Raw genomic sequence first — 13,519 nt, forward strand, 5'->3', positions numbered from 1 at the left:
TAAAGGTAAAGGTTTTCCCCTGGCATTAAGTCTAGTCACATCTGACTCTGGGGTGGTGGTGCTCATCTCCATTTCTAAGCCGAAGAGCTGGGGTTGTCCATAGACACCTCCTACATCTTGGGCCAGCATGATGGCATGGAGCACCATTATCTTCCTGCCAGAGTGGTACCTATTTGCATGTTTTCAAACTGCTAGGTTGGCAGAAGCTGAGGCTAACATGGGGAGCTCACCCTGCTCTCCAAATTTGAACTGCCACCCTTTTGGTCAGCAAGTTCAGCAGCTCAATGGTTTAACCCACTGCACCACCGGGGGTTGTGAATGTATTGAGCATAAGCCAAAAACTATGTACCCATTAGAACCCCTTTTCTTCTACTATAGTTTTCTCCTTAGATGCCAAGCAGTGTGCATGGAAGGGGAATCCCAATGTACATAGACTTCCATGAGTATATTCAGATTTGCTTGATTGCAGACATTGAAATTAATTTTACATCGGCTTCACTGGTGCATTTCTGCTCTTATTAAAGGGGAATCTCAAGTCTTGGTTATGTCGTTATCATATTCTCATTTCACAAAGTGGGGCTTTATATTATTTTGGTTTTTTTAAGGTATTTGTTACATTTTCTAGGTAAAAAAATTGAAAAGCAATGTAAAAAGCAGAATCCAGAGCCCATTTGGAGCACACAGTGCCAGTTGAAAGAAATGGCACTGAACTGCAGAGGTAAGAGGTTTATGTTCTCATGATTTTACAGGATTAGCAAGACATGTCTATTCAGATGTTAGACTTCAGCCTGGGGAATTTACTCACAGGTGAGTTCAAAATTGCAACTATAATATCAACTTTCTCTAAATTGTGCCTATGAAATAAAAATGATAGGTAAGTAGGTATATAGATAGAAAGTTCAAAAGAGTGAGAATTGAAATATGCGTTGAAGCAAGCTTTACTCTTTGTTGGACTGAGGGTCACCATGTTAATAAAAAATCCATTCACAGATGTTTCCACTTCTATTTCATTGTGGCCATTCTGCATGTTGCAATTCTTACTTTGTACAAGAGTAGGCATCACGGAGTCAGAAAACACATCACCTCACATATACTTCTGTGTGTCATACAATGGCCTCCTAGAACATTGAAAGAAGCGTCCACTAGTTATCTAGACATTGGTTTATACACAGAAATACAGGGGCATTTTGAATATAGAGCTATAGCCTAGGAAGAAATTGTGCTTGACAATACTTCATTGCCATGGCATTCTTTCGTTACTTGTGTGAGAGGCACTGCATAAATATCACGTTACATGACCTAATGTTCTTAAGACATTATTTCTCAGCTGAGAACTATTGCAACTTTATATATCTACCTCTACAGCCAAGTTATACTTTGGTTTGCTTTTTCCTAGTAGAGTTACACTGGCGATACAACTGAAGTATCATGAAGGCAGAAGTACTCCAGAAAAGGGAATTCAGAAGTAGTAGGAGTTTACTTCTTCTCGTGCTTCTTAGTTAATTGCCCTTGTTCAAGCTGCAAGTTCACACTACTGTTTGTGCATTTCTCCTTTCGCTGGCTCTCTTGGGAGAACTGCTGGACAGCTTGCTGAATGGCAGTATGCACTATCTGTTTGCTGGCATGTTGTAGTCTGGCTTCTTCATGGTTGTTTCCAGATTGCTCCCCTGCTGGGAAAGAGGACAAGATTATTTTAGTTGGAAATATATGTAATGATCAAAACTGTATCTTTATTGCTCAAAACCACATCCCATGGGTTTACGTAAATATTTTCTTTTATTCTCTTTTTAGGGCCTCCAATAATGACATAAAACGTGGAGCAGCCCTGGAAAATAAGAGCTGCAAGAGTACATCCTGTTGGTTGCGCAAAGTGGATTTTAGCCAAGCCCTATGCAAAAGACACACAGGCAAGAGGGAAAAGGAACAGAAAAACTTTGCTTTAATCAGCAGAGGCATAAACTTGCAGTGTTGCATACAAAATCAAACAGTGCAACAAGCTTACATTGTCCTTGTAAGTAACACAGAATATGGCTTCTTCATCTTCATTCAAATGAGAGAGAAATACATAAACCTTGAGTAAATACCTATTCCACCATAGCAAAGAGCATCACTGTTAGAACATAGCAACATTATAGCATATTTCTTCTCCTCCTCAGAGTAGTGTATTGCTTCTCCAAACTGTATTCTAAAATCCATACAGTTATACCTCATCGGGTGTGGCCCAAACATGCTGGCTGACCTACATTACCAGCTGCACATAATAATTAACATCATGAGGTTTTTCTTTAACACACGATTGATCCTGCTATGACTTACTGTAACACAGTTGAACAAAACACAACTTGTTACTGAATGAATTCATAAGAGTCACAAAATTCTAGGAGGGAACTCTCAAACTACCAAAAATATTTTGGAACGATATAATGGCTGTTTATGATAAAATACAATGGAATGGCAGGCTTGGATGAAGTGATAGATCATGGAAGCAGTGTATATTGTCCTGGAGCAGATAAAGAGGTTATTTAGCAGTTGGAATAATAAAAAGGCAATCTGAGCACAGCACAATGATATTTTCATTATTAAACAACACCTCAAAGAGAAACTTAGTCTGTATCCACACTGGGCCATTTGTCAGGAGTGTTTTCATTGTTGCCACGTGGTAGGAGACTGGACTGGATGCTCTTCTGGTTTCCAGTTCTATGGTTCTATAGCAATTTGGCACCACATTAACTGCCATGGTTCAATGCTATGCAATTCTGGGGTTTGTAGCTTTCTGAAATGTTTACCTTTTTTAGCAACAAACTACAAATGCCAGGATTCCATAATTCTGTTATAATTCTGTAGTGTGGATGGTCTCTATGGTCTCTTCTACACTGCCATATAATCCAGATTATGATGGATTGTGCACATTATGCTTTCTGTTGGCAAATGTCTGTGTTTAATTTCTAACTTTTAGTCACTTTATTTATAATGCTAATTTTAAAAGGCCAGTGGCTATATAAAAACAAGAGCAAGCATTTTGGGATTACTAAGTATCCTTCTTGCAAGATCAAGTCAAAAGAGAACAATTACATTAAACGAACAACATAGCATTACCTGCAGTTATGAAAAGCCTGTTCTTTCTAGCACAATAGTAACAAAAACCATATTTATTATAGACTTATCAGTGTTTTGCAATTGTGTTGCATTTGTTGTAGGTATAATCTCTTGCTGCACTTCTGTACTGTCATATGTTTGCCACAAAACAGGCTGTGAATAACGATGTGAGCCATCTGCTCTGCTAGATAAAAGGTACTGGGAAGAGGTGTTGTGACTCTGGAGGGGACGACAGAAAACACAAGACTGCAGGGCTAAGATCATCTTTCTCCCCTACAGGTATTTAGCAATATGTTCTGGAAATGAGCAGAATAAATGAGCAGAATGAGCAGAAAATATGAAGATAGATAGATAGATAGATAGATAGATAGATAGATAGATAGATAGACAGACAGACAGACAGACACTTGGAAAGATTTAATGATTTTTGTTGTCTTATTTAGAAGTAAATACTTTTGATTTCAATAGAATTCACTTTTACCTATGAGTGTTTGAATATTTCTTTGCCTGTCCAAAACCATTATAACAGCCCTAGGCTACAAATCTTCTCTTAAAATCTATTAAATCTCTGAGGAAAATACCACAAATATTCTGGAATAAATCATATTTATATCTGTACTTGGCCAGTAAAATAATGAAGTACAAAGAATAGTTAGGAAATATCTGCAATGACAATTGGAATGGCTACAGTGTACGATTTTTGGCTCATGCAATTTTTAAATTTATACTAAGATGTTTTAATCTTTGTTTTAATGTTTTAACATTGTTTACATCTTATGTTTAATGGTTTTAATGGTTTTAATTTATAGTTATAGGTTAGTGTTCAGTTAATACATTTTTTTCTTTGTATATGTATATGGCATTGAATTTTTGCCATTAATATGTTGCAAACCACCTTGAGTCCCCCTCTGGGGACTTAAGGTAGCACAGAGAATAGATTAAAATAAAGAACACTTACAATAAAATAGTTTAAAAAGTTTAAAATGTGCGAATACATTGTTCTATAAAATACAGTACTAATTTAAAACATAAGTGTGAGAATAAAATATAGCACACATGCCATTAAAAGAACTTTCTGCAACAAAAACCTACCCAAATGAAAAGGGATGTTTTGTTTTTTACTAGTGAAATGAATAGAGAGAGGGGACTAGGCTGGCCTCCCATGGGAGAGTGTTCCACAGTCTGGGAGCAGCCACTGAGAAGGCCTCTCATGTAGCTTCACCAGACATGCCAGTGACAGTGGTGGGACGGAGACAAGCTCTCCCTTGACAATATTAAAACTGAATCAGGGTTATAGATGGCCTGATTCCAGGTTGTGTAGGGTTTATAGGCCATAATCAGCACTCTCAATATGCCTGGATATGAACCAATAGCCAGAGAAACTGTTGCACTAAGGTGGCTCAGTGGTCCATGTCACCAGCCCTAGTCTGTGGATTACCAGGAGCATTTTGAACCTTCCAAGTTTCTAAGTGCCATGACAGTAATCCAAATGGAATCAAGATAGAGTTGTCAAAGGCTTTCATGGCTGGAATCAGTGGATTGCTGTGAGTTTTCTGGGCTGTATGGCCATGTTCCAGAAGCATTCCCTCCTGATGTTTTGCCCACATTTATGGTAGGCATCCTCAGAGGTTGTGAGATGCCTGCCATAGATGACATTTTAATGATCTAATTGATATTTATAGAATATTGTTGTTTTATTTTAGGTTTCATATGTATGTGAGGCATTCAATTTTGTCATAAATATGTTGGAAACTGCTTTGAGTCCCCCCCCCCCCCCAGGTAAGAAAAGTGGTACACAAGTGAAGTAAGTAAGTAAATAAATAATAAATGTGGGCAAAAAGTCAGGAGAGAATGTTTCTAGAACATGTCCATACTGCCCAAAAACTCAGGAATCAAGATTTATAACTCAGATTTGACATTTCCATGAGCATGTTCGCCTGGCACACTCATTTTAACAATGCAAATGCATTCCTTGCCACCAGAATATTTGGGCTCAGGAGTATACCAAAAATGTGAACTTCACACTTTAAGGGTAATGTAACTCCAGCCAGTGCAAGCTGGATTCTTACTATCTTATTAGCCATTTGACTGATTGGGTGCACCTCTTGATTCAAACTATCTGAACTGAACAGAACAGAAATTAATTTCCCAGTACCATTTCCTAGATTACCATCACACAAAAGAAGTTGTCTGCAGTTCTCTGAAAATAAAGTTTTCCAGAACTACCAAGATTTTTAAAAATCCTGATGGGGAAGAATTCCTTAAAGCTATGAGCTTTTCCAAAGCAAGCTTGGTTGACTTGGGGTGGGAGGACATGTGAGATTCAGCCCCCATACTCTCCAAACCATGCCCAGTGGCAATGGAGTGCTGCCCTCTAGAAGCAAAGACAATAAAAGACAGAATAGGGAAAATGGAATGGAATGACCCGCTTTTCAGAAAGCCTGTAAAACCTTTCTTTTCCGACAAGCTTTCGATGGGTGAATAACTCGGGACTATGTCTGTTTCGCGTTTTTATTGTATTTTAAAGTTGGTTGTATTGTTTTAATCTACTGCTGTAAATTGCTCCGAGCCAAATTGGGAGTGGCGGTATACAAGTCAAATAAATAAATAAAAATAAGTGGGCTGGCTGGTTGAAACCTTTGTTTTGGCAAGACCCGTTAGTGCTCCACTATGTTCCAGTTTCTATATGAATGGGGTTAAGATTGCAATGCAGAGCTTGGTATTTCCATACCAAGATGGGGCATCAGAATAGCCATAGAACAGGCATGGGCAAACTTCGGCCCTTTAGGTGTTTAGGACTTCAGCTCCCACAATTTCTAACAGCCAGAAGGCTGTTAGGAATTGTGGGAGTTGAAGTTCAAAACGTCTGGAGGGCCGAAGTTTGCCCTTGCCCATACCTACTATAGAAGTACAATCTAGAATGCTGTTATAATATCCCCCCTTTTTAAAAAAGCAATATGAATGGAGATGTCTGTATCAAAGCCTATTTTTAAATCTCAAAATATATGTATGTATGGATTTATTTACCATATTTATATACCGCTTTTCTCAGCCCAAAAGAGACTCAAGGCAGTTTACAGTCAGCACAATTCGATGCCCCCAACAACATAAAATACAATAAAAACATTTAGCATATAATATAAAAACCATACAAAACCAATAAAAACATAAATCCTCAGTCTCCTTACTAAAATCATTTTCCAATTTGCATCATCCAGTCATTCCATAGATCTATATTTGCCTGTTACATTGCATTTGCAAATGCTTGCTTGAAAAGTCAGGTTAGATGTTAGGAGGGAGGGGGCCGATCTAATATCCCTAGGAAGGGCATTGACAAATGGAAGCACACATGCCAATTTTTTTCTCTGAAAGTGAGAAAATATCATTTATTTGCTGGCATCCCTAGTTGGATGGTCTAAATATGCTAAAGGAACCAGGTTATGTTTGATCTTGGAAGCTTTGGTTAATATTTGGACTTGAGACTACTAATGAAGGCTAGATCTCAGAGAAAGGAACTGGCAAAATAACCCCTATTTCTTTCCTTCAAACCTCTGTAAAATGGATGGCGTTGCTACAAGTCACCATGCAACCGGAAGGCATATAGCCACACACTCAAAGGAAAGGGTTTCAGAGAACAGAAGTGAGAAAGGGGTTTTCTTGTCTTAAATTCTTCAACTTCACTGCCAATTAAACTAGGCAATAGTGAACACATTTAGTGGTCTCACTTTGCATAAAGCAGCTTTGTATGTAAATATCATTAGCAGGCTTGCAAAGAAGATTCTTCCAGGATTAGACCAATATTCTCCCTTCCTCCCACAAGACTTTGTTCAAAGTTCCATCTTGTAATAGGCATTTCAGGGCTATTTGGGATCAAGATTTTGAAAATGTGGTTAGAGCAATTTTTCACTTATCCAGACCTTTATATTATGCACATTTCTTGCCCAGCTCTTCAAGCATCATGAGTTCCAATTCATGAACCTGCAAGCTTGTATTAGTGCCTCACAATTCAAATGCCACATTATGCACATTAAGCAGCCTAACAGTTTTACAGAGTAAAAAGTAAAAATCTTAAGAATTTTCATGTGCAAACGCGTACCTTTACCAGGGAAGGGGAGGGAATAAGTACCATTCATTTATTGACAACTGTATCTATCGTTGTACATAAACCATATTGTAATGTTGAAAAAATAGCATACATAATATGCAAAGTTGCCATTGACACTATCTAATCTAAATTAATTTCCATGGTTTACATTTTTGCTATAGAATCTGATGCTTCAGGGCTGAATCCAATTCTAGGTTTATTTAATTTAGTTCTCATTAAAATCAATGAGATATAATGGGACTTTTTCCAGTGACTTCAGTGCTTACTTACTTACTGAGGTGATCCCTCATAGTCTGACAATGATGGCCCTCCAAGTGTAGTGTCTTGGCAGTGGATACATAGATGGCTGTGGAGCCATATTGTTGATCCACATGTTCTTCCACAGTGAGGGCATCGGTTTCCAGGTGGAATGTGGTCCCGGTCTGGGTTGGCGTGACTCGCCTTTCTCTTGGTATATTTCTCCTTTTTGCCCTCCATTCATGCCTCTTTGAATTCCGCAGCACTGCTGGTCACAGCTGACCTCCAGTTAGAGCATTCAAGGGCCAGGGATTCCCAGTTCTTGGTGTCTATGCCACAGTTTTTAAGGTTGGCTTTAAACTCATCTTTGAATCTCTTTTCCTGTCCACCAACATAACTTTTCCAGTTCTTGTTTTAGGAATATAGTAACTGTTTTAGGAGATGGTGATTGGGCATTTGGACAGCATGGCCAGTCCAGCAGAGTTGATAATGGAGGAACATCATTTCAGTGCTGGTGGTCTTTGCTTCTTCCAACACACTGACATTTGTCCGCCTGTCTTTCCAAGAGATTTGTAGGATTTTTTGGAGGCAACGCTGATAGAATTGTTCAAAGAGTTGAGTGTGGCACCTGTAGACAGTCCACTTTTTGCAGGTGTATAGCAGTGTTGGGAGGACAATAGCTTTATAAGCAAGTGACTTCAGTAGGAGTCTAATCAATAGTTTACAATAAGTTCTACTTTTTTACTATAGCACAGTTCCCACTGAAATTCAGAACTATCTGTATAAAGCTATCCTTGCTCTTCTCCACATTTTGATAAATTGAGTGTGGTACTTCTCTAACAGAAATTTCATGTAAAATGGGACTATGGTTACAGTCCTGTTCCCACTTACCTGAGAATAAGCCTCACTGGAACCAATAGAGCTTATGTTTGAGTAGATAAGATATAAGCTTGTCATGTAAGGTTATAGTTCTATGCAGCTACACAAACATTGACAAAATCTGAAATCATTCCAGATCCCAATTTAGTCAGTCTTTTTCTGACTAACATGTGTAAGTGCCAAATTTCAATTAGTCAAACAGCTCCCTTTTTTCCTTTCCCATTGCTCTTGCCACATCTTGACACTTTTTGAAACCACTTTTCAGCCTAATGGGCTTCATACCAATTTTGTGGGTTGAGAAAAACTGAGATGGGCAGCACAGTCCTGCCATCAGTCTCAGAAGTCACTCTCATCAAATGCAATTATTTCTCTCCAAGATAGGAGTGCAGCCCACAAAAAGTCCTCTTTAGCGATGTTAGTTTATCTATGAATTTATAACCTGCCTTTAACTAAGTATGGGACCTAAGTTGTTTTACAGCAGTGGTTCCCAACCTGTGGTCTGTGGACCACCAGTGGTCTGCAAGAACTCAAATATGGTCCACGGCCTCGCCGTTATTTACCATTGCAATGAAATCTGCTGGTCTCGCAAAACCCTCTTATAGTGCTGAGGCATATTAACTATGGTTTTCTGTGGGCAAAGAGATGGCAACTACTGGATAGACTATGTTCTGTATCAGAAACTAGAGCTGATGCGGTCTATCCAATGCAATTTTCTGAATCAGCACCCCAAATAACCAAACCAGACTGTGGCACAGCTAGCTGAGAGCTAGCTGCATTAAATCACTACTGACTGAGAGGTCACGAGTTCAAAGCTAGCCCGGGTCAGAGTGAGCTTCTAGCCATTCATCTAGCTTGCACCCAGAAAGATGGTTGCATCTGTCAAGCAGGAAATTTAGGTACCGCTTATGCGGGGAAGCTAATTCAAATAATTTACGATACCATAAAAACCTTCCAGCAGTGTGCAGAAGAATGAGTAAGTACTCCATTAAAGGACTCGGTATAACAATGGACGGTGAAGCAGCAGCTCCCCCTGTGCCCAGAATCAAGCCAGAATCCAGCATACTCTCATGAAGCCAGAAAAGGCTTGGGTACAGCCGGAATGTTAAAATTGCCTCTGCATCTGTCTATATATGTTGTATGTCTAACTGGCATTGAATGTTTGCCATGTATATGTGCATTGTTACCCTCCCTGAGACCCCAGCAGGATGAGAAGAGCAGAATATATATACTGTAAATAAATAAATAATACATCATAGAACAGTGGTTCTCAACCTGTGGGTCCCCAGATATTTTGGCCTACAACTCCCAGAAAGCCCAGCCAGTTTACCAGCTGTTAGGATTTCTGGGAGTTGAAGGCCAAAACATCTGGGGACCCACAGGTTGAGAACCACGGTCATAGAATCATAGAGTTGGAAGAGACCTCATGGACCATCCAGTCCAACCCCTTGCCAAGAAGCAGGAAAAGCACATTCAAAGCATCCCCGACAAATGACCATCCAGCCTCTATTTAAAAACCTCCAAAGAAGGAGCCTCCACCACACTTCGGGGCAGAGAGTTCCACTGCTGAACAGCTCTCACAGTCAGGAAGTTCTTCCTCATGTTCAGATGGAATCTCCTTTTTGTAGTTTGAAGCCATTCTGTGTACTAGTCTCCAGGGCAGCAGAAAACAAGCTTGCTCCCTCCTCCCTATGACCTCCCCTCATATATTTATACATGGCCATCATGTCTCCTCTCAGCCTTCTCTTCTTCAGGCTAAACATGCCCAGCTCTTTAAGCCGCTCCTCATAGGGCTTCATCATTTTAGTCAACTTCCTCTAAACACAATAAATAATAAATAAACTCAATCTAAAGTTGGTCAAAAACTGATTTGTGCATTGGTACTAATGTTGGAGTGTGATCTTTGGTCAAAAAAAGGTTATGAATCACTGTTTTACTGCATAAGATGAAAACAAAACCTCCATATATACATGTATGTCCCTATTTCTCATACATAGTCAGCTATAGTACGGTACAATGTATTGAATCGACTCTAGGATGAGAATAGTTTGTATTTAGTCACTATCTCTTGTGCTCCTTTTCTGCAGTACATGTCACCTTCCTGCATGGCTGGGGGTTGGACTAGATGACCCATGTGGTCTCTTCCAACTCTATTATTCTATGATTCTATATTCCTATGATTTCATGAAGGCAAAACAAGGAAATAAAGGGATGGAATTCTATATCACGGGAGTCCCCGGCGGCACACTGCTGAGCTGCGGAACTTGTTGACCAAAAGGTCGCTGGTTTGAATTCAGGGAGCGGCGTGAGCTTCCACTGTCAGCCTCAGCTTCTGTCAACCTAGCAGTTCGACAACATTCCAATATGAGTAGATCCAGCAGGAAGGTAACAGCGCTCTATGCGATCATGCTGGACACATGACCTTGGAGGTGTCTATGGACAACGCTGGCTCTTCAGCTTATTTATTATTTACTAGCTTGGGGACCCGGCGCTGCCCGGGTTATTAGAGAAAGTGGGTAATGGGGGTTCTGTATGCCAGGTTTGGCCTTTATTGGTCATTGGATGATGATTGCATTGTTTTTAGGAAGTGAGTGAAGGTACTTGAAGTCCCATCATCCATGATCCACCCTCCTCCAAACTGAAACAGGATGTAGATAGGGTCAGGGGGCTCTGTGTGCCAAGTTTGGTCTTGATCAGTCATTGGTTCAGGGTCGCAATGGTTTCAGTAAATGAGTGAAGGTACTGCAAGTCCCATCATCCATGGTCAACCCTCCTCCAAACTGCAGCAGGATGTAGAGTGGGTCATGGGGGCTCTGTGTGCCAATTTGGTCTTGATTAGTCATGGGTTGAGGGTCGCAGTGGTTTCAGTAAGTGAGTGAAGATACTGCAAGTCCCATCATCCATGGTCCACCCCCCCCCCTTAGAACTGCATCAGGATGTAGAGTGGGCCATGAGTACTCTGTGTGCCAAGTTTGGGCCTGGTCTGTGATTTGTAGGGGCTACAATGTTCTGTGGGAAGTGAATCGGGTGAAGGTACTGCAAATCCCATTATTAGTTGCCCATCCTGCCCTGAACTGCACCAGGTTTTAAAGTGGGCCATTGGGCCTCTGTGTGCCAAGTTTGGTCCTGATCCGTCATTGGTGTGGGCCACAGTGCTCTAAGTTAGTGAGTCCTGTCATCCATGGTCCATCCTTGCTCAAACTGCACCAGGATGTTGAGTGAGTCTTGTGGGGGGGGGGGTCCGTGTGCCAGGTTTGGTCTTGTTCTGTCATTGTTGGGGGGGCACAAGGTGTTTTGGACTTCAACTCCAACCATTCCTGACAGCTTCAGGCCCCTTTCCTATTCCCTTTGCTGCCTCGGAATGTTCAGGGTGGCCAATCAGAGACCATATGCAAATTGTACCACAGTGGCAGCCAATCGGAATCTTAGAACTTTCAGGCTGGCCAATCAAAGACCATATGCAAATAGCACCATAGTGGCAGCCAATCGGAAAGCTGGCACATACCTCTCCGGTCGCACCGCCACACTTCCGCCGCATACAAACTTTGACTTTTATTATATACATAAATTTGCTATATTTATATACCACCCTTCTCAGCCTGCAGGCGACTCAGGGCAGTTTACAGTCAACACCAAAAACATAAAATACAAATTAAAACAGTTACTTTAAATATAAAACCAGATAAAACAAACAGAATCAATAAAAACGTGTATCAGTTTGAGACTCATCATTAATAGCATTATCCAATAGCGTTGTCCAGTCGTTCCATTTCTTTTTTTCTATGTCTATTATATTGGAGGAGCCTGAAAAGGTGGTTGTTCCAGTGTGCCTTCCCAGAATAAGGAAAATTCTCAGCAATATGCCCTCAAATGCACTTTACCACTGATATAGGATTGACTGTGTTCCCTCATCTCTTTTTGAAAACCCTATACCAGTTATATCCTACCTCATTCATGCCTAGCGTTATTTTTTAAATTTTAAATTATTACATTTGGCCCGGCCATGTACTGTGGGCTTGGCCTCATGTAAGCCGCACTGAGTCCCTTGGGGAGATGGTAGCAAGGTATACATCAAGTATTATTATAATATTATTATTATTATTATTATTATTATTATTGCATCTGCACACGCCTGCTCAAAGAGTCAAGTCTTGGCTTTCTTTCAGAATGATAAAATGGAAGAGGCTGATCTAATATCCCTAAGGAGGGTGTTCCATAGTCGAGGGGCCACCATTGAGAAGGCCCTGTCTCTTGTCCCCGCCAAACGTACTTGTGACAAAGGCAGGATTGAGAGCGGGGCCTCTGCAGACGAGCTCAGAAATGGAGATGAGCACCAACCCAGAGTCGGACACAACTGGACTTGATGTCAGGGGGAAAACCTTTACCTTTACTAATTCTATATCATAGAGCAGATGCTGATTTTCTTTTGAGGGCTGGATATTCTTAGCTAAGTTTTCCAGCGTGGGCCTGACTTTTCTCCACAGCTTTACCCCAGGGCCGCTCAACTAGAGCGAAGCAACGCCTCCCTCCCTCTCGTCCCAAACAAAACAGACTCAACTACGCCTCCCTCCCTCTCGTCCCAAACAAAATAGTTACTAAAGGATCCCTGCCGTCGGGACAGGAGATGGCAACAAACCCGGGAGGGGATCTGGGACGGGCTGGCGCTCCTTCTGCCTTGGCTTTCCAAAGAGGGAAAGGGGGTTATCGGGAGCCCAAGTGCCGACGTTACCTGGCGCAAACACCATGGTGGCTTCCTCGCCAAGGAAGAGGCTTCGTGCGTCAAAAGCCGAAAGAGGCGGGCGGAGGGAGAGGAGGGCAGGCATGCGTCCGGGGCGGGCGCTCGGGCAGGACTAGCACCTTGGACAGCGCCTGGTCCGGGGCAGCCTGCGCTCCCAACACAATGCGCCACTCCGGAGGGGAGGAGGAGGAGGAAGGACGAGGGAGGAAAAGCAGCCCTGGACTCCGAGCAGCTCTCATTCCTTCGCCCTCTCTGCGCACACCCATCTCCGACTTTGCCGCAGCAGCAGGAGAGGGAAGGGGAGGAGGGCAGGGGAAGGAGGGAAGGAAGGAAGCAAGCAAGGGAAGCGCCGGGACGCTCCGCAGGAGGAGGAACTAATTGCTCCTAATGAGCTCTCCTCCGTCGACGAGATGGGTGACCTTTGGGGGCGGGGGGGGGGCTTCAGGACTATTCTCCAAGCCTCTGCT

At 41.7% G+C, this 13,519-nt stretch overlaps 1 protein-coding gene across 2 annotated transcripts; it reads right to left on the reverse strand.

Annotated features, from left to right (window-relative positions):
- Window positions 1-922: 922 nt before the first annotated feature.
- Window positions 923-13,438, reverse strand: AKAIN1 (A-kinase anchor inhibitor 1). 2 transcript variants are annotated; one of them, XM_060775111.2, is made up of 2 exons: window positions 13,044-13,438; window positions 923-1,667 (listed from the first exon to the last, which is right to left on the reverse strand). In XM_060775111.2, the coding sequence occupies exons 1-2, from the start codon at window positions 13,135-13,137 to the stop codon at window positions 1,477-1,479; spliced, it is 285 nt and encodes a 94-aa protein (XP_060631094.1). In that variant the 5' UTR covers window positions 13,138-13,438; the 3' UTR covers window positions 923-1,476. The 2 variants fall into 2 exon arrangements, with proteins under 2 accessions (XP_060631094.1, XP_060631093.1); XM_060775110.2 differs by having other exon boundaries at window positions 923-1,670; window positions 13,044-13,437.
- Window positions 13,439-13,519: the final 81 nt, after the last annotated feature.

The sequence above is a fragment of the Anolis sagrei genome, chromosome 4 (genome assembly GCF_037176765.1).
Source record: "Anolis sagrei isolate rAnoSag1 chromosome 4, rAnoSag1.mat, whole genome shotgun sequence".
Taxonomy (NCBI): domain Eukaryota; kingdom Metazoa; phylum Chordata; class Lepidosauria; order Squamata; family Dactyloidae; genus Anolis; species Anolis sagrei.